This window comes from Tyto alba, unplaced genomic scaffold (assembly GCF_018691265.1).
Source record: "Tyto alba isolate M040663 unplaced genomic scaffold, T.alba_DEE_v4.0 Super-Scaffold_14, whole genome shotgun sequence".
In the NCBI taxonomy this organism is placed as follows: domain Eukaryota; kingdom Metazoa; phylum Chordata; class Aves; order Strigiformes; family Tytonidae; genus Tyto; species Tyto alba.
The window spans coordinates 43,955,351-43,977,760 of NW_024881276.1; the positions used below are offsets into that span (position 1 = coordinate 43,955,351).

General features: G+C 42.6%; 1 protein-coding gene across 2 annotated transcripts in view; it reads right to left on the reverse strand.

Moving 5' to 3' along the window:
* Positions 1-22,410, reverse strand: part of PTGFRN (prostaglandin F2 receptor inhibitor) — a 69,952-nt gene that overhangs the window by 20,151 nt on the left and 27,391 nt on the right. Inside the window, exons 2-6 of one of the 2 annotated variants that reach the window (XM_042788731.1) lie at positions 19,538-19,903; positions 18,265-18,684; positions 14,443-14,826; positions 9,643-10,068; positions 2,230-2,523 (exon numbers count right to left, since the gene is read on the reverse strand). In XM_042788731.1, coding sequence (XP_042644665.1) covers positions 2,230-2,523; positions 9,643-10,068; positions 14,443-14,826; positions 18,265-18,684; positions 19,538-19,903 — 1,890 coding nt within the window. Of the gene's footprint in view, positions 1-2,229; positions 2,650-9,642; positions 10,069-14,442; positions 14,827-18,264; positions 18,685-19,537; positions 19,904-22,410 lie in introns of both variants that reach the window. The other variant, XM_042788730.1, reaches the window with a different exon arrangement.

Consider the following 22,410-nt stretch of genomic DNA (forward strand, 5'->3'; position numbering starts at 1 on the left):
ACCATGGTGCAAACTGAAAATATAATTGCACAGTTAATCCATTCTGTGTTCATCACATGTCCTCATCATGCCTAGAGATGAATGTCCAGAAAGGATATCTGAGTAACAACTGAAGGACACAAAGTTCATCCATCAAAAAAGGAAGGTATTTCAAGATAGAATTTGCTAGATGTCAAGATTATTTTGGGAAATAACCCTCCAGTAAATTGTGCCTGGGATCTCATTTCTCCCTTCGTTTTGGATTTGGGGTTTGTTTTGTTTTTTGTAAAGAATGAAAGGCTGACAGAGCTTCAGGACCATCCCTCCATCTGCTCCATCCCTGCTACTGGAATTCACACATTCCCAGGGCAGTTCTACAGGCTGACTCCCTTTCTTCACTCCACACTCCAGAAACCCTATCTGGGTGAAGAGGTTGGGAGTAGAGAGTGACAGCAAAAAGTCAAGACTGCAACACGCACACTTCCCTCCCCTAAACAGCTCACATTTCCCCCTGAACCATGGGTATCAACAGCAGCCTGCCAAACTTTTTGGATGGGAGTTCAGAGTGACATAACACAAGCAGTGTTGGGAGAGTCACCAACTATCACTTTTGTGAAAGAAAGCCTCCATGTAAGAGCTTGGAGGGGAGGGGTTTGGGACAGATTTCATTCTTGCTGGTTTCTTGCATCAACCCCTTTACAAATGCTGCTCTTCCACTGTGTCTAACCCAGGTATCAAGTAATAAGGCTAAAAATATAGCCCGTTAAACCATCCTGAGAAGACAGCAAATCTGCAGCAATGTTCATCTGTGACAGTAGTGCTCTAAGAGGCATTTGGAACATAAGCAACTAACAGATTCTTTTCAGAACAGTAACTTACCATAAAACTAAACAAAAAGCCAACCAGAAATTACCTAAAATTGAAAGCAGCATTGAGCTGAGTCAACGTCCTCTCTCTGACCAGTTTAGGTCAGACTACCTCTTCATTAGGGTTTGTATCAGGATGCTACACTCCAAGGCTTCTTACAAAGTGATGTTCTCGTTTCAAGGCTGTCCCCCGACACTCAGCCCTTGTCCTTTTGCCAGTGTGCCTAGTATAAGGAAGTTTAGTTTTTAAAAATCACCTCGCAGAGAACAATTACCTTAGTTATGGATGCAACCAGAGGTCAGGCTGCTCTTGCCTAGTCACAGACACAGCTTCTAAAAGCCCTATAGCCCTGCTATTATAAGCAGAATAACTCACATGAACAAGGGATGTGAGGAGAGACCTCCTCCCAAGCTGTGCCTGTGAACAGGCATGAGGGAGGCACAGAAGGTTTGAGATAAAGCAGCTAACTAAAGAACTCCAGCATAGGATGCACCTCAGGGGTACACAGAGCTCTTCAAAATTGCTCAAGAAGTCACCAGCTTGGCTTATCAAATCATGAGATGAGCCCTTCACTCATAAGCATACCGCCATTACAAAAACAACTCCCACAGCACTTCCCACCCACACAGCATGACAGGAGGTCAGTTTTAACATATATCTCTAATGTTCCAAACCAATGCTGTCCCTCCCTCCCTCCACCCAACAATGTACCAGAACCGGCATGCTTCTCTAGAAAAATCTCAACGGGCAGGCTTTGTTACAGCTGAAGGTAAGGGTTTCAGCCAGGATGTGAGGAACAGGATGCACTTCTGGGTAGTGAAATTCATCCCAACTTGTGGAGCTTTGTAGCCCAGCCACAAGGGGCCTCTAAGGTCTTCCAGTGGCAGGATACACTTGCTGAGATGGCTGAAATGTTACCATTGCCTTGACTTGACCATTTTCTGCAATTACATCAACAGGAAGGTGTGCTCAGGCAAATTAATGCTATGCTAATACAGAAATCCAGTTTATATTAATGTTCTTTCAGAGCAGCCACTACCTAACAGCAATTCAGTGATAAAGCTCCCACATGTGGCAGCAGTTACTCCATACCGAGAACCAGCTCTGAGCCTGCGGGACCATAAAAGCTGCATTAGTAAAGAAAAACCCAGGGGTTATGATTACATCCAATTCATTAAACATCTTTCTGTAAACAATCAATAGCACAAAGGACACAAGTATCACCAAAGGAGACAAGCATAGCGCTCAGCCATCATACCATCTGGGGACCCCTTCCATGTTACAAAGACTAGGTATTTATCAGACAGGGGAACCACTGGGAGAACATCACAGAAGTCTCTCCCTTTCTGGCTTAGACACATAGCAGCCAGATTCTATACCAACCTGACATCTGGAAGTCTATCTGGATAGGGTTGGATAAGCCATTCACTGCTTCACGCCACATGCCACCACCACCTGGAGACCAGGCAGTCACCACACAGCGATACAACCCTGCATCAGAAATCTGGGTCTGATACATCCTGTAGCGGAACTCATTCTCCTGGACCTTCTCCAGAACCACACCGTCCACACGAGTCTGGTCTGTCCAGTCCTCCAACCGCACTACTGAATCCTGGTTCAAGGAGATGATGCGAGTGGTTCCATTGGGATTCGACTGATCCGTTAGTGGCTTCTCAGCTGTAATGAGGACAGAATAACGTGGCGTCTTGATGTTTTTCGAAGACACTTTGCATGTCATCTCAAAGGTGTGGCCTGCTACAAAGAATGGCTTCAATTTCACCGCCTCCACGGTAAGCGTGTAATCTGAAGAGGGAAGGAAATAAGCAGCAAGGGAGGGGTTAATAAATAGGTGCAGATACTTCTGCAGTACCTTTCAGTCTAGATTACAAATAAGCAAATCACTTTTTTGGGGGAGACAAACCCCGGCACATTTATCTAAACACATATGGACATCCCAGAATGCTACTGAACAGCGCACATATACCAGTACACAACAGTTTGGGTCAAGATGCAAGAACTGAAATGAACACCAAATAGTGAACACAAAATGCAATACACAAGTCATAGCATGACAGAACTTCCAGGATTTTTTTATTCAGGAGTAAAGATATTAGTCAGACAAGACTCAAGAGTCCCAGTTTTACACTGGATCTGGAAGAGCACCCTCAGCAACAGGGTCCAAGGACACCGCTGAAGTACTTATGAGTAGTGACAAAAGCTGCCACTAATTTAATCAGCAGCACTTAGTGTAGCTTCTTTTATTTCCCTTGAAAATCCACCCTAACAGCAATCCAGACACATCCAGCTGAACTCCCAAGATCAGTTGGAACTGTACGACAAAAAGTTGGTGATAACAGGAGAAGTCTCCATCCCCAGCACCCCCATATCCACACCTTTGTGTTGAAAGTCTGGTATACCTCTGCCTCCACATGCGTTCTTTTCACTTGCTTCTCATGCATTCATCCTGAGTATAAGCCTAACAGAAGCCATTTCACAACAGGCCATTTGGCATCAAGAATGCCAGCAACACTTACTGTTCGGTTTCCTTCCCTTTCTTCAGCATTCTCCAAGTCTACCGGCTCCTCAATCCCAAGAATCCCTTAATTACAGGGTTTGGAGAAATTATACATCTAGGAGCACAGTCCCAAAACAACAAAATATACAAGCTCACAGAGAGAAATTGATAAAATAAGGAGTGACTAAAATCAGAACCAGATAAAAGGAAAGGGAGTTGCTCATTTCCTGACGCTGTGATGAAGAGACATCCTGAACACCCAGGTTCTTCCTAAGGACACGAGGGCTGGGACAGAATGCATAGTTTACAGCCACTTCCCAAAGTAGCACTATTGCAAAAATACAGCCAGCCCGACTTTCTGGATTTACTTTGCTGCAGCATATTCTCCCTTCCCCCCCCTTTATAAAAAATAAGTGTAGACACATTAATCAAAAAACTACATAGATCACCTTTATGCAAGGTGAAACTTCTCAGGAAAAGGGAAATAAGCAATGGTGAGATATTTCCCAAAACTGAACTAAACACGGTAATATTTATGCCCTCCCCACAAAAGCAACAAGATACTTGTCAAGATTACATTTTGCAGTGTTTTGCCTTCAAGCAGCAGTTTTCACAATGAGTAAACACAGCCCACAAGATGAGAAACCCAGTATGACAACTTTAAATCAGTACTGTACAAAGCAGATCACAGTACAAAGTTATATAAAGAAACAGCAGGAGTGGCGAAGGCTGAGCTGCTTCTAGTGGTCTAACTGAGCACAGAATTACTTGATACTCAACACCATACCCCCCTCGTACTTCCACCCACTAAGCAAGGGGGAATACAAGAGTTGCACATTTAGGCAGTCAGGGTACAATCACAATTGAAGTTGCACACACAGAGTCATTCTCTGCTCCCTTGTGAGAAAGCTCATCATGCATCTGATTCTAGACTTCAAATCCATGAATTTCTCATTCTGTGTCCATGAGATTCTGGTGTCACCCTCTTCATAAGGTTGCAGCACTTAGGAGTCCAGCACAGATCAGCTTAACGCATACTTTAGGAATATAGTAGACAATTATATTTTGCCCTAAAAGCAGAAGCACAAACAGCTAGCCATACTTTTCTGCCAGGCATTGCTGTTTTCTAGGCCTTATGAGGAGGCTCTGGGCAAAAATCCCTCCTGATACAAATGTTTTTCATGCTGTTGATCTTCGTGTCAGAGCGCTGGCTCCAAGGCTCCAAAAAAGAAACCTTGCATTTCATCTCTCATACACGTGCTTAAGGCAAACACCTTCACATGATCACAGCAGTACAGATGTAGCTGAAAAGAAACAACTCTTTCCTGATACCTGGCCTCTAAATGCCTTATTTCAGATGCTCCCTGAGCCCCAGGTCAGTCAGCAGTACACAAGGGAGTGTCTTGTCCCCTGTAAGGACAGAGCAAACTTTGTTCTAGGCATTCTTTCTTGACTTTCCGTTTGAGGGTAGTAGAAAACGCTGATTTTCCCAATTATTTTTTGCTAAAGAAAAAAGGAGAAAGGAGTGGTGGTAGCATGGGACAGCAGTAGAAATGCCATCTGTAGAGTTTGTGGAAAAGAACATCTGAGGCCCAGAGATGCAGCTGGAGAACAGTGGTAAAAGTCAAAAGGGTTAGAAATTAGGATGATGAACAGAGAACAAGGAGATATATACTTATGGAAGTCCTTCCAAAGAATTTTTCTACCTTTTAAAAAACCTAAAGATCCTTGAGTTGGAAGAATACAGAAGGCAGAGGCACCTCCTCTTACGTAAGACTGTAAGAAATGCAGACTAGAATAGAGAAGGGGACACAAAAAACAGCACATACAGGTACTGAATGTTTCTTGTTTCAAAAAAGATCAAAGGAACATTTCTGAATCTGCAATAATATCAGAGACCTGCATATGTAGTAAGTAAAACAAACAAAATGCCCCATATCCTATCAACTAGAAAAGTCTGGATCACCATTCTTAACAGTACAGTTCTGAGCCAAAATTGTTCTGCAGTAGCAGCAGACAAAATGTAATTAGCACTCCATCACCCCCACCTAGAGAAGCAAGTAGTTGTCTCTGCTTGTAACAGTGCACATTATAAGAAAGAGGAGATCCCAAAGATTTGGCACTTAGGTTAGAAATAACAGTAATCTGCAAGGAAAATTAAGTGGGAAAGTTTCTTCATGTTTCTATGTTAACAGAAACTACTAGTAAGATCTTCTAGCATAAGATGCGCCAGAGAGGCCAAAGAACATTTTCTTCCAAGAACTACAGCCTAAGATCTCATTTCTAATCTTCCAGGAATTGCCAAAGAAACAATGTCTGTGTCTTGAGCGCTACTCTGCACACTTGCTCCTCCACACACATGCCTGCGATCCCATGCAGCATCTCATCTCCTTGTAAAGCTTCATGAATGAAAAGCACGGTAACACACACCCTGGTTGGTCCTATACAGGAGGCTGCAATCTGCAGAGTTTATGTTGGAAATGGGTAGGGGAAGAGATCCTAAGTAAACCATACCCAAAGCTTATAACCAGTTTGGGCACTACTCCAAGACAGAGGACTAGCAACACAAGAAATCCTAGCCAAATGATTCAGATAAAATTTGAGTAATAAACTGTACTTTGGAGCCTGGCAGTGCATGCTTCTGGCCTTCCATCACTGGCCAGTCCAAGTGGTTAAGCCACACTATAATTCTTCTGTTGCTCTCTACCACAAAGTGCATGCTCAGCTTCAAGACTGCTTCCTGGGTAGTGACCAAAAAGAGTTTTCACCTAATCTAGGCCAGCCAAATTGCTAGAGAAGCCTACCAGCTACAAGGGCAAGGAGGCTTAAGGAAACAGCAAACGCCTTCCCTGCACTCCGCTGACTCTGGTTGGAAAAGCAGCACGATGGCCACAGCTAACAGGAACCTCAGAGCCTAATGTCTCGTCAGCAGCTTCAAGTAACACCATCTCAATATTCATAAAGGCTTCTTCATCCCCCAGTGCACTAGCTAGATTGCAAGTACAGGGAATACAACAGACATTAAAGTAATGACAGCTTTGCCTTCGCATGAGAAGGAGGCTATACAACACCCTGAGGTACAATTGCAGCCCCAGCAGCTCTGATACCAAGAGTTCTGGAAATACAGCAGGCACACTAAGGCCTGCACTACAGCCTGATACGTGTACACACAACACCACGGCTCTCCCCACTGCTGCACGCATACACCTAGACCACCCTCACCAGCCGGTTCCTCTGCCAAGCAAAGAATATAAACACTTCACCCTCACACAGCCATGGGCATGAAGAGCCTGGCCACCCCTGACTGGGGCTTGCACACCTAACTTAAGGTACTTTCTTGTTCCTACACACAAACTGGCACATACACCCGATAGCTTGGTGCCATGGGTACGGGAACTTCTTTGCTCAATAGGAACTGCATGACCATACTGTGCAGTGTCTGTTACACACCAGCAATGGTAAAGACAAGTAGGTGGCAGAAATATTACCTGTTCTCTATTCGCAGGGCTTTCTGAAGGATTAAGAGGCCCTTGCTCCCAATTAAATGTGATGGGGGAGCCTAGGCAAACATTTAGGACAAGTAACATTATGTCAAATACAATTATTTTGGGAATTAAAGACATAAGTATTAATAAAATCTCAAATAACAGTACCTTTGTGATTTGAAATTTCAATTAAAAGGGGATGTTCTCTTTTGCAAAGACTTCCGTGCAGATCCAAAGTTGACAGCATTGGTTTAAGAAAGAAACACCAATTCTGCATTCCACTGCAAACAGCAACTGTGCTTTAAATATAGGCAGTACTCATACTCAAAATTGAAAAATAAAAGTATCTTTTAAACTATCAAACTTTTTTCTGGGTTGAAAATCACCTACAGAGCCAGACAAAAAAAGGTTTCCTCCCTTCCTTTACCCCTTTTTACTGATTCGAATTTGTACTCTAAATAAGCAAAAAATAACAATATAATTTATGCTTTTCACTTCTGACGTGAGATAAAGATGCTTTCTTTGTCAGCTTGGTGGGGAGAGGGTAAAAGAAAGAGGGGAAGAAACAAATCAGGCGGACCATGTCAAAAACAGTGATCTATGACAGCCATTGGCTGCATTTGCAAAGCTGAGTAAGCAGAAAGACGTGAGCATTATTGGTCCCAACAGAACAAAATAGAAAAAGAAGATAAACCCCCTCAAGTTAAAAATGGGCAAACATACAACTTATTATACAACACACACAGAAAGGACTTTGACACCTCCACATGATGTTTACATTTCAAGGAAAGGTTTCCTTATTCCGAACACCCCTCTGGGCTGACTGACCCACAGACACACCAAAAAAACATCTCTCCCTTCTCAAAAACTCAGAACAATCTTTTCTGAAGTGGGATTCCTCTGAAGTCCCCCTCTCTCCAAGCACAGCTCTAAAGTTAACACAAATGATGCCGGTAATGAAATAGTTGGAAGAAAAGCCTCTATATAGGCTCAAGCTATCCAAGGAAGAGGCAAATTTCTGTTCTCTCCTTAGGCAAACATGTGAGAGCCTGGCTGCTGGCTTTTATAAGCACTGGGAGCAGTTAGGGACTCAAATCACCAGAGATACTTGTCAAAACAACAGAGAGCAGAGGCAGCAGCAGATTAACTCCTTCATAGTTGCTGGCTCCAGCGCTGTGCTCACAGCCGAATCTGGAGCTCACATGAATAGGGTATGTCAGGGGACTGGGCATGCAGAGAACGGCATCTGGGGTAGACTGCTGAAAGAGCATGAGGGGGCACACGAGGGGTGGAAGGGAAGAAGGGAAATCAAACCTATATATTGTCCTGCTCTCCTTATATACATATAACACGGTTTTTCAGGAGGAGAAGGTGTTTGTAGGGCTCATTTTCACATCATAAATCCCCCAACTCCAAGTTTTGCCAACAAAATGCACTTTTCAGCATGGGGACTATAACATTTACATTTGTGTTGCAAAATTAGCAGAGTTTTTGGAACAAAACCAGAAACAAGGGAGCGTTCACACCTGTCACGGTTTGTTTTCCCTCAGAAATGTCAACACAGGCTGAGACTTTTCAACTCCAGCTGGTCTCTCTAGTTGCTCTGAAGGCGATGATCCATTACGCGTGCATGCACATACACACACACACACTCCGTGTTGTGGCATAACAACTGAACTAATTGTGACCAGCATTCAGCATTAATGAGAGCGCTCATTCCTGCTGCAGAAGCCAGCTTCAGTGAAAAAAAAATGACCTTTTCGTGGACCATGCTTGGTCAGGGGATGAAGGGAATACTGAGCAAGCAGCCCACCATTTCTCTCTCCACTGAAGCAGAATCACAAAGAAGCTCTCCAATTCGCTGTTTAGGGATTATCCCTAAACAACTTTAAACTGATTTCAAACTACTTGTCTCTGAACTATAGTTCTCTGCCTGTTGCCGGCTGAGCAGCTAGACTGGTAAACAAATCTATCATGATAAAGGCAGCTTAGCTAAGCACAGATTTTTGCCAAAGATCTTACATCCTAGGTTATTCTATTCCTTCTGTCCCTATCCAACAGGCCCTCTTGCATGACCTCCCATCTAAGCCAAAACAGTATCACCCTACAGGACATTCAGGATACATACACTCACTTTAAAGCAGCATTAAGTGATTCGGGTAACTATTTAGTTTTTAAGAAATGCTCCCAGAATCAGTTTAAATACTGACCAGAGCTAGCTCACTTCTGCCTAAAACAGGCCAAGATACAAGCAAATCACTGAATGACTTAGCTCTGCCACCCACTTATTTTTTGATACTCTTGTACTATTATGACCATGAACTTCCTCAGAAGTGCCTTCTAAACATGGGCTTGTAGGAGAGAGAAAAAACCTCTCACACTGGCAGACAGAGAAGACAAGTGAGTGACATTCCTCTCTTCACCTCAAGACAACCCTGCTGCTAGCAGCAAGATGCATCCTAGAGAGACCAAAATACTCCAAGTCATGAAAGGGGGCAATGACCCCAGTATCACTGCTGGATGACACCCCTGCCACAATGACAGCCCATCTCCTGGAAGTCTCAGCACAGTTTGATTGATATATCTCTGCTTTGCATTTCCATTCCAAACTGTTGCATAAAACTGGTGAGTGCTGTTAAGTAGTTACTTCCCTCCACAAATAAGAGTACTTTACACAAGGTAATAGTGTTTTTTCCTCTTTGTAACACAGATTTCCAGAGCCCATTAGTTTTCTCTTCAGAAGGCCTGCTATCTCAGCTATCCAGGTCTTTCAGCAAATAGGTGCAAAGTTCCTACCTTGTGTAGCCCAGAAAATGCTGACAGATGCAGAACTCACATCTTTGCTCTTTACCCAGCTGTTGTTGCGGTGCCTACTCCATGCAGAGATGACACAGAAATAATCTCCTCTATCACTTTCTGAAGTCCACTGGATTCGTAAACTGAATGTGTCAGCAGCCTTTTTAGAGAAGATTATTTCCCCATTCTGAGTCCGCTCTCTGCTCCTGTCCCCAAGCAGCAGAGTCCAGTCTGCATCCATCGTGGCCAGGAGTTCCTCTGTCACCACATCATCACTGCGCAGGCGCTGCCTGTAGTACCAGGAAACCGTGAAGCGGATGTTGGCTTTGGTGTCCTGTGAGTTTGTGATCCTGCAGTTGAGCTCTGTGGGGTCATCTGAAAACTTGGGTGTTTTAGAGGCATTCAGAAACACCTCGTAGTCTGGCTCTGCAGGAAAGGAAACCCAGAAGAAAGATATTAAAAGCTACAAGCAGAAGGGAAAAAGTATCAGAGCTTATTAAGAGATACTGCTAACTTCTAACATCCAATCCAGTCTGTGAAAGGACTAGTTAGAAGCCAAGTGCCAGAATATGCATTCTTCTTACAAGACCTGGGGACTGGAAACTTGGACTCCAGCTCTCAGACTTGTACCAGTCTGACAAGTACCCCTAAGCCTGTATTTCCAAACAAGACCTTTCATTTTGTATATCTAGTCAGACCGTTTCAGAAAAATAAAGACTAAGACATCCTGTCAAGCAAAATCATTCCCTTCTTTAGGCCTGGCCCAATAACCCACCATGTGGGTTCAGTTTCAGCCCAGCCAGTCACCTTTTGAACCTGTTCAGATGCTCGGGGCAGCCTGCAGCAACAGGAGACTGGTTATTCTCTAGCTTTGGATTGATCAGAGACATCCCATTTCCCCAATTCCTCTCCAGGGTAAGAGGCCATTTTCCCATCCCAAAAGACCTTCATTTCCACACTTAACCATCCCATCATGTCTTTACAATTCAGTTTTAAGAATGTTAAAAATAACCCAAACCCCAAACACCTTACCCACCCACACACCAAAACCAGGGGACATGGGTACCACCCCTGGCACTGGCCACAGGCAGCACCAACAGTGCTGCACAGTAAGTTTCAGCAGGCAGCATAATAAATACTAAGTAGGTTCAGCTGAAGATGCATAAATCAGAAGAGCTTCACAGTCTGAATAGAGAAGTAAGTGCTGTACAGTTATGAGACTGGAATACATCAAGCTTGAAAAGGAGTTCCTGAAATTCATGGGTTAAGAATGGAGCTGCTGTATTTAAATCTGAAATAGCTGGATGTCCAAAGCCTAAAAGTGATAAAGCAGCCACATGACTATTTTCTCTCAGACTACACAGATAGTAAAGGAAAAAGATTACAGCCAGAATCTCACGCCACAAGGAAATACATATTTATTTACTAGTGTTAGAATATTTTTCTGTCTTGCTGTCTACTATAATTCAAAAAAAAAGACTAGCTTTCCAACTGTTCGGCCAATACTTATCACATGGCTTTTACATCGTAAGTGTATTCAGCACTCCATATTTATTTTTTGCTTTATGTTTTATTTGGCATTTTGCCCTCCTAGAAACAAATTAACAGAAGCTATAATTGGGAAAGAGAAGGCAATCCACGGCTACAACTTAGGCTTAGCTCACCAACAAGCCAAAATAATAAAGCATCTTAATAGAACTGCTGCGCAAACTGTGCGTGCACATGCACTTTTGGACTTCAGATGCAAAGGATAAAAACAATTGTATCAAGCAAACTGGCTGCTGCTCTGTCAGCTTGCAGGAAAGATCTCTCACCATTAAGTGTTATGCATGCAGTGTCCTTGCATCTAGCAAGAACAAGGGCATTAATACACACCAGGCAGTATCTAGAAATACTGATGGTGAGTTTCTGTAGTGTTAGGTAACACACAAGCACAAAAGTACTGTTTACATAAGTCTGTAGTACCTATTACCAGTGAACGTAAGTGCAGATTTCTGCACATTTTCATTATAAGATAAAATAAAATGCACAAAATTCCTCTGCTGCAGCCAAGGCATAGATTATTAACGGTGGCCAAAACCCACTTTTGGTGCGAGTCCCCATATATCCTACAGCTACACTACTCTTCCTGTCTCATTCACAAAAGACTAGTCTTCTCCAGGGCCTCATGATATATTGCTCACACCCTGCAATTCTCTTATCATTCCCCCCCGCCTCCCCCTTCCCCCCAAAAAAGGCGGCATTCAAGACCAATTAATATTTTCACAGCAACAAAGACTATGAAAGCAGAAATTCTTCTCTAGACAAGAACACACAGAAAAAGCTGCAAGAAACTCAAGTTCTTAGAAAGATCACTTCGGGTTTGTTTTACTTGCGGGCAGGGGAAGGGCCACTAAGAAGAGAGTTTTTGCTTTGACAGCACCACTCGAGATAGTTGCTTCACCCTGACATACACTCAGACAGAGTATTTAGAAAGAATAAAGGGCTGGCTGGATAAACCTCATTCCTCCACTCTGTCAGCTGTCAAAGAACAGCTTCACTGACAGTTCAATGACTAAATACTCCAGCAGCTCTTAACTTCCATTAAGGAAAAGGAGTTGGTGAATTCTGGATGCAGTTGAAAACCTAAAATGCTGAAAATTTATTCTACTTTCCCTTGTCCTAGCAACCAAGCATCTGCTGAAGAGCAAATTTTATTCTCTTCTGTTCCCAAATAATGGCAAATTGGAATGGAAAGAGTAAGGAATCCTACAGATACGGGCACTATGAGAGAGTACATGAGCACGCCGTGCACCTGTGCATGCATGAACACGCACACAAGTGGGAAAAGGAAGGAGCACAAGTTGAATGTGTAATGTGAATGGCTGAAATAGGACAGGCAATTAAGACATTCATCACTTGCACACTTGTAGCACACATTACAAGTATACTTGGAAACAGCCACGGCTCAACTGCTCTGTACAATGCTAAAATGCAAAATTTAAAGTAATTGTCACTGGGATTTAACCTTGTGACACAGCTATTTATTTCTGACAACCAGGCTTCAGAGTAGGCGCTCTATATGCTGGCCTCATTCAGTACTTTTATGTTGGAGGAGTTGTGCTTTTGTAACTGGACAGTACCACCAGTTTCTGATGACAAGAGGTTCTGAATGGGTACATTGAGAGTGCTGGATACTTGCATCCAGTTAAAGATGAGAACAACCACCAAATACTACAGCTCTGTCAGTTCTCTCCGCTTACATCTAGGTTCATTCATGCTTCCAACACAACTAATACCTTGGAAATTTTAGCAGGTGCAGATACTTTACCTACAGCACCCTGCAACACCATCCTGAGTATCACTGCGTCTAAATTGAAATTATTCTCTCCCTGAGAATAAACTAGGGGACAGGATGGGTAGGCTAACATATCTAGACCTATCCCTAACATAACAAGCTTTTTAGAAGTTTTGCTGGAGTTTCATTTTTAGTATTTCACCCAGGTAACTTCTAAGGATATTTGCATAGAGATCTCCAAAGCTTAAGAGTTCAACTAGGATAATGCAAAGCAAAAGCTTTACAATCTGCAGCATGAGACAGTAGATCTCCAAGACAGATTTGTCTTGGGAAAGGGGTATAGGAAAAGTTACTGTCAGCCCGCTCTTCTGGGCCAAGTAAATCACGTAAGCCTGTTGAATCTCTTACCTACAGCTTCTGTTCCTCATTCAGTCAACAAGTCTTTAAATGAACTACTGTTAAACACAGCTACTTCTAACCAGCCTCTTTCAAAAAAATGTGGACATTGACACATTTTTTCTTATTGCCTTGCTATAAGAAAGAAAAAACACTAAGAACCACTGGGGATAAAGGAAGGAGAAAATAAAGAGATCATCGAGTTTCTGTTTAAGTAGATTTTTCCCCTACTGGTGAATTAAAAGAACTTGCTGCAGAAATGCTGAAGTAATATATGGAAGCCATAACCTCAAGTGCACAAAAATCCTTTACTTGTCCAAAGGGCTAAAAATCCACTCATCTATAGGATTGAATGGTGAAAAATGTACCACACTTAGTGGGATGTTAAATACTGCAGAAAACCTGGTTTGGTGGCCACTAGGCTAATCAACATTGTTAGCATTAAATTAGCCACAAGTCAGGTCTCTCTCATACAGTCACACTATTCAACAGCTATGTGACAGTCTTCTAAAATGGAGTTGTATGTTGGGGGAAGAGAATAAAGCAGTATAAAGTCATGTTCCGTTCTAAATCCATTAGTAGGACATGGTGTCTAGTGTTTAAAACAACAACAAAAAACCCCAACAACTTTGAAAGCTATTAGAGTTCATTATGAAATTTCCATTATAAATAATATTTATGGTATATGCCTCAAAAATCAGGGGAAGCATCTGATATCAGTGTTCAGAGCTCAGAGAGAATGCTTGTTGCTGGATCAGAGCCCTGCTAACAGTACAAGGAAGGTGAAAGAGGACAACATGACAACAGGGGCAGCTTCAGCCCCTGGAAAACAAGGCAGGCTTTTAAGTTCTATTTTCCAATTGCAAACTATTCATTGACACCAGAAAGTGGCATGCATTGGTGGGACATACAGTAGGAGATCCTAAAACCCTTTAACATACAAACCCAAGCCCCATAGGATAGATCAGTATTTTTATATGTGAGAGAGGGGTACCCTACATATAGATGATAGATGCAAACAAGAGAAACAAGTACAGAAGACATTTTGCAAGGTCCTCTCCCTTTTCTGATGGAACCAAGGAATGAGAGGTACATTACCCATGAAGTCTGAAAGCAGAATCACTCACCTGTTGCTGTCACCACCACGCTGACTGGTGCAGATGTCCTCTCCACCACCTTGTGCCAGCTGCCGTTGTGCAGTGGTACCCAGACAGCTGCGTGGCAGAAGTAGTAGCCAGAGTCTTCTACATCCACATCACGCACCAGCAGGCGATAGGAGTTCCTATCTACATGGCTCAGGCTTATGAGAGTTGAATCACTGACAACAGAATCATGGTCCATGCTCAACAAAACCTGAGCATCTGACAAGGTATCGTCAGGTGACACAGAAAAATACCACATCACCTCTGCTTGGAAAATACCACTCCTGTCTGTTGTGATGTTGCATGTAAGATCCAGGGAGTCTCTCTCGGTCACAGACACATTGCTTGTTGAGATGACCACATCTAGAGCTTAGAAATGAAGAGACAAAAATTAAAACAAAAAATAATTTTTTCTTTTTTCTTTCTTTTTCTTTCCCGTAAAAAAAAAAAAAAAAAGTTAGAGTCGACTCTAAGTTTTCCAGGACTTCACACTCTATTACAGAAGCTTCTGAAGTAGCTCAGTAGCTCTGCCTTCAAATGCCTGTTGGATATATAGCTGCATGATCTATTACAAGGGAAGTACACGTTATCAGTCGAGCAAGGGATGCATGATGAGGGCGGGGGGAGGAAAGAAGGGAGATCAGGGGTTTTATAACCCAACAGCAACAGCTCCATGAAGGCTTTGTCCCAATCACAAGCCACGTCACCTTCACATAGCAAGGAAACATGTACATGACTTTCCAGTCTCACAGGAGCATCGAGGAGTTTTGGGACCATCTCTTAGAAGAGAAAGTGTCCACTGAAATCACTAGGAACTATATTAGAACTCAGTTCAGTTTCTGCTGAAATGGTTTTAAGCCCCTCTAACAGAACAGATTTAGATGAGAAGCAGCCACAGCCACATGTTGGAGCCCTAACTGACCTCCAGTGTGTTGCACAAACATGAAATGGAGGCAAACAGGAGGCAGCAATACTTGTACTGCTGATGGCTCCACTTACTGCTCTAACCAACACACACTGGGGACTTTAAAGCAATGCCAATAACCATTTAAAATGCATTTAACTGTGTTTTCACACTGGCCAGTGAATATTTTTAAAACACATAGCACATATGGTCATAGCCAGCATTCAGATGGGATCTTCTGCATTCTGTAGGTTACCAGGCTGGCCACAGCTTTGTTAAAAGAAAGACATGGGGTGAAACTCTCAAGCCCAGAAGTAGAAAACCTGGCCTTAGTTACTGGTGAGAGGCGAACCTCTGTGTTGTTTGTAAATCTCATTGCAAATCATTCACCAAGTTACCTGGCCACCATGTCTTCACTTGCTCATTCTCCACTGCCTAAAGATTAGATTTGCATCTCCGCAGCATCGTTCCCACAGTATGTAATGCATCTGCTCTTAAAGTCTCAACTGAGGCTAGCAGATGGGGCTGCTACAACAGTGGCTCTTCTCAGCAGATCCACAACCAAGACCACAAGCAAGAATACAGATTTCTGCCTTAAACAGGCAGCTATGTTTCTGGTGCAGATTAGTGACTTCTCTGTAAACCCACGTTCTACTACATAATAGGTACCCATCTGTAAAAGCTTTTTAGGATTATCATCAGGAATGACAGACAACATAAAAAGGCCAGAGCCAAACTGAGGAACCACAGCTATTGCCAATAAAACCAAACAATACTCATCTCACTGCTTACCACCTGATAACACAGAGCAGCCAAACTGAACAGAGGGTAGCAAGCTCCACCCAACACCCAACTGGTAAAGCAAAATCCACTGTCTGATGAGTATCTCATTGGGACTTCCCTCACTGTCCTATCATGGAATTCGAATCAATAGGAAAGCCTAGCTAATTTAACAGACTAATACCAGAATACAAAGTAAGACTCATCTACAAGGTTAAAAGCAGCATTTCTCCAAGGAACACTTCTGTCTTCATGAAATAGTGACAGGCATTCAGAATCTGGCAGTATATGCATACAGAGGGAGTCTAATAGTTTACCCGTATGTACATTCTCAGTGTTCCTTTTTTGGTTACAGACATGTCTGAAGGCCTCACTTAGTGTTATATACCTGTTGTACAAGGCACTGTTAAAAAAAAGACATACTCAAAGTCAGGCCCAAAGATTTTAGGAGATGAAAGAGATGGGCAAGTAGAAGAGCAAAAACAAAAAAATCCCACAATATAGTTAAACAAGTAACCTGTGTATGACTTCTTTCACTACATATGTTAATATTTTTTTTTTTCATTTTGTTTCTACAAATTCAACCCCACAGTTTACAGCAGGTGAGAATGAAGGAAGTGCAGCAACTAGGCATACCATTTACCACTCAAGTTCATTTAGCATACAAGTGCAGATGTTTCAGGCGTCAACACAAGATGCTCTTTAAATCCTACAACAGGATGTGTGGGTAAAAATTTCCACAACATTTTGCTTGACAATAACATATCCCATTTAGCATAACTTTAAAAAAAGCCTCATGCCCCTGGCAAAGTGCCAGTGCTGCCATTGATGGAGCTAAAAATTAAGGCAAAAAGAAAAAAACCCTAAACAAAAAAAACAAACGAAATACCCACAAACAAAACCGCACACCCAAACCACATTAAAAAAAACTGCACTACTACTAGTCCTAGCCATCCTCACCCTGTTTTCAGCCACTGGTAAAACCCCACCTACTTAAACCAAACTCTCCAAAAGTGCAACAAAATAGAGAATTACAGCTCTTAATTAAGCAAGTCCTACCTCAGTGGAGAGTACCTACAAGCTTTACTGTGTAACAGACACCCCGAAAAACAGGAGGCATATTGATCCTGTCAAATTTCACAGGCTAAGTACTACCAGGATACTAAAATTACACCTAAATGAGCTAGCAAAAAACCCCCAGCAGTTCTGGCTTATTCCCTACAGTGATTAAAGGATTACAAAAATGAAAAGATATCCTTACTATCTGAACACTTCTAAAATATCATCATAATCTCACATTCTGAGGGACCATCATTGCCTGTTCTTCCACCTATTGAGTGAGAAGATGCATCATGTCCCGCTTTCCCTCCTCCAACTAGTAGTGGTAATGCTAATGCAATTAAGTGCTTAGTGCATCTACTCCTGAAATCTATATGGGCAGGAATATCTGAATATCCTCAGCACAGCACTATATGTATTTTTGTCTCCTTAGTCAAGCATGCAATGATGTGTTTAACAGAACCATTACTGTCCTAGACACATGCCACCATGATGGGGCAATCAGACCAACGATCCAGTGTCAGTGATAAAAATCACTGGATAATTTGTCCTGTTACGTTATCACTGCCTTCCTCCTCTCTCTTGATCTTTCTATGCTATTTTAATAAGCAACATACAGAAAAGCTTCACATCTGCCACTGAATCGCCAGCTGCTTTTGCAGGGCAAGTGCAGCTGTTCAGTGCTACGGGACAATCTTATGCTAATGAGAGCAGAGAAGAGGTTTGGGGTGCTCAGGGGTTAAATACATTGTTTATTTAAGAAATATAAAATCCAGAAGCAATCTCCAGTGAACTAAGGATGAGAAAAATCTAGGTATCAAAGAAGTTCCAGTCAATCCTTCCATGCCATCATACCCACTTCTCCCCAAAATAAAAGCTAGAAAAATTATGCCAAGCATTTTCTATTGATCCAGATGTAAACAGGCCAGTTAACCAAACATCACTCTAGGCTCTCCTGAAATGGATTCTCGTTTAGTTCAGCTTACCCAATTTCTGCTCTCAAGTATCACAGTCTGGACATAGCACTGCTGTAGCTATGACCCTGGCGCATCAGAAACACTCACCAGTCCGCTGGATTGCCACACTTGCTATCTCCACACTCTTCTCCTGAATCTTCTGCCATGCGCTATCTGCCCCTCTCACCCACTCGCTCACAAGACACCTGTAGGCACCCCCATCCGCTGAGGAGGCCTGGGATACAGATAACCAGTAAGTGTCATTTGCTCCTGTGTCCAAGCGGATATCTCCATTACGGTAGCGGTCTTCATAGCCAGGATCCGGCTGGAATTTGCCCTCGTGAGTCAAAGATAGGATGTCCTGCCAAGTCGATCCACTTTTGATCTGCCAAGTCACATGCAGGTGAGTGTGCTCCAGTGACGTTGTAATTGCTGAGCAGCGCAACTTGAAGGTGTCACCCTCAGACAGCCTGAGAGACATTGAGGAACGTGCTTTTGAACCACTCACTGATAAGCCATCGGAAATCACTATTAAAAAGAAAAAAAAGACCAAAAGACACAAGCATCATAAAAGGGAAGCAAGAAGAGACCACCAACACTGACCTGTTCAGATATGAGGCAGTAAAACTATCACAGAGCAATACCTGGCCAATCATTCCTTCTTCCACACATAAATATATTCCAGGAACAAGGAAATTCAGCTGAAAATCCATTAAAGGAAGTGCTCCATTTTAAACAAGCCAAGACAAGCACTCAAATTCATTTATCATTCCCCTTGCTTTAGTTTCTCATCTAAGCATCATCATTCTTTATTCCCATCCAGAACCATCTTTATTTTCATGGGAGTAAAACACACTTGAAAAAAAATAGTATCCCTCGTTATTACTGAAGAATGCTAAATGAGAGCAAAGCTAGGGCATGACTGCAGTATCAACATGCTAAAGGGGAAAAGGAAGATTACCTCCTTCAAGCAGAAGGATCCCTAAATGACACTATAAATGAGAGAGAAGACAGGCTATGTTTTCACCTGAAGTTAGCCTCTCTACCCAGAGGCTTAGGGACATTAAATATTTGCAGACATCTTCAGAAAACCCACTGCTTACTTTTCCCATTTTTATTTACATATTTACTAGACAGAAAAAAGGAAAGTGGTATTTACAGTAAACAGCCTCTCTTCACTTCTTTACCTCACTTGCCTTTGCTACCATACTTCCCAATTTTTTATTTTGGCTTTAGGAGAATTAAACAGGAACAGGAAGAAGGAAAAAAAAAAAAAAAAAATCACAATGCTCAAAAACAACAGAAATTCAACATTCTTAAGGGTACATCTATGATCAATATCAAAAACAAATTTAGAGCACACCTCACTCTTCAGAAATACCTTTCACTTGGACCTCTGCATCATAATTTCCCTGAACGGTGGCATCAGTGCTGGGCGTGGAGCATTTGTATCTGCCTTGGTCAGTTGGCTGGATGTTTCTAATCACAAGTTCCACAGCATCGTTGCTGCTCCGTCTCAGTTTGATATCCCCATGGCCCACGCGTTTTTGGTACTCCTCAGAGGTGAATGTAGAATCCCAGGTACTCACTATCCGCACGAAGTCAGTCTCTCGAGAGAACTCCCAGTCAAAGTTCTGTTCACTGGGTCCATCGTAGTCACTAACACTGCAAGGGATCACCACCTCTGTGCCCACGACTCGAATAAGAGGACCTTTGGGCACCTTTACAACACGCCCTCTGCATAAAGCTAGGCAGAAGAGAGAGAGAACACACAGTTAAACAAAGGAATTACCAGTATAGACTTCAACCCCCCCAAAAATATGAAATAGTGTTGGGCATCTCACACTGCAGAAAGCTAGAACTAGTAAGAGCGGTATTTCCCATTAACATTTAATCTCACTGCAGCAGGAACACCTAAACACACAATTTTTAGTGTGGGCAATCTTTGTTTCATTGTTTATTTGTAACATATTAGGTAACTAAATACTGAGGGAGAGAAAATCATAAGGAGGAAAAAACCAAACAAAACGAGAACTAGCCAAAGATCCAATGGGTAGCTCTTTCTCTACTACAAGCCAAGTGCTATGCAAGACACAAACAACATTAATAAGTGGTTTTCGTTACTACAGTGAGGGCATAATCTAATCAGGCATTTTTATAAGTCTTCTGCTGACATCAGTAGAGAGTTCAAAGCAGGAAAGGGTCTCCTCTAGCTTGAGGCCCATAAGAATGGTAAATTGACATTCTCCAAAAATTAGCACTTCTGCCCTGAAGGGTCATGGCTTCTCTAACACAGGTGAGCTTCCTTGCCTTCCTAATTGATTCACAAGGAAGATCTGATTTTAACAGAGTTTGCTTGAACAGATTTCTGCAGCCACACCTGTTTCTAGTACACACTCCCTCTTTGGTGGAGGTCCCAGGACACAGGGGCATGAGCAGAGCAGGCTCTCTCCAGAGCAGCAGAACACAAGTGTTCAGACAGTGTTTTCTGGGACTGTCTCACTAAAATGACAAAACGACAACAGCAGTTCTCTGCAGAAGGCTGACAAAGCAGTATGTTATGCTCCAGGCAAAAGTGTGAACCACATAAACTAGCCACAGGACTTGGCAAAGACGCCGCAGGAGACTTTTCTGGCTGATTTGGCTCTACAGCCTACAGAATAGCCCCAGCAACTACACATGGATTTTGGCAGGTTCTTAATTCCCAAAAGAGCAAACTGCTTTGGTTCATAGTTCCAACCAGAGAAATCTTTTCAGAAAGAGAGGGGTACAACCTAAACTCAGCCTCTGAACATGAACAGCCTACTGCATCCCACCAGCTCCATGTCCATGTCAAAATATTTTAGCAGCTAGGTAGAACAGAAGCCAGAACACTGAAGCACAGATTTTGCTAAAACCAGGTAGGCGGCCATAACAACATCAAAAGCATTTGGACCAAAAGGTTGATCTGAGACACCAAGAGGCAGAGCCAAATTTAAAAAAACAACCCCTCCAAAGTGCAGCAACCCAAAATGCTCTAATTCACCAGCTACACTGCGAAAGCCACCAGCTAGTGACATGAACACAACATATTTGTTGAGCCTTTCCCCTCCTATCACTCTGTATGTCTTCTTGCTGTAGATTAAGACCCCACTTGCTGGCTAAGAACCACAATGCCAGAAGGTATCCAGGTGTGGGCAAAGTAGTCTGATGGAGAGAATCCACCCACTGGAGAACCAGTTAGAAAGTGCAGCTTGTCCCCTCTAGAGCAGGGTCGAGAAGGATGTGTTAAAGAATCAGGATTTCTGTGGACATTTAAAAACTGAACAGGCAGCTGTGCACATGAGCATAACTACAAGTGAAAGAACGTATTTTTATCCCCAGTTACAGTTCAGCAAACAGTTGAACCAAGGACTGACACTGTCTTTACCTCCCCAGCTCATGAAGTCCCAGCATACTCTTTGCTTTGCAGGCTGTTCACGCGTACAGGCTCAGTCATAATAGTCCAATTTCCTCATTGCCATGACCTTCTGTATTCAACATTAGTACTTCATTAAACTTATTTGTAATGCAGACTGGGGTTAATCTCTTACCCCTTATATCCCTCCCAGAAGATGGTTATTATGTACCTGATCGAGCGATTGACTAGTCCTAATAAGGAAGCTGGACTTCTCTGCACCATTCATATGTGAATCAGAGAAAGAAACCTCCACTGCGTATATATTGTTCCACAACCAGATGTCTTTAAGGACATATCTCGAAACACAAGCACCGTATAGTAAAATCATTAATACAGAAAAGTAACCAATAAAAAAAATAAAGCAAGCTCCAGGGCTCCAATATTTTTCCTCACTAGGTCTTCAATTGCAGCCCCATTCAATCCTTCAATTTATCCTCTTAGAGAAAGCAGTAACAGCATCAGGTAAGCTTTAAAGCACTGCCTGACAGCCAAACCAGCTTCCAGAACCACTGTGAGAAGTCAGTTTAGGATCCTGACTGAGGGCAATCTCTCTAGAAAATACTCTCCTGTGACACTAAAACAAGCAGACAACACTGTTCTGCATGTGTCTTTAGCTGTAGATGCACATACTGTGTGCTGCATTAATCCAATCTAGAGGTGACAAAGGCATGACTAATGTGGCAAGGGCTGCACATTTGTGTTTGAGATTAGCACTGACAGCTCAGTTTCTCTTCTTTCAAGGTCACTGAAGACTCTTTGACATTAAATTAAGGTAGGGGGTGATTAGCACCTTCATAAGAGAAGGCAGGCCAAAG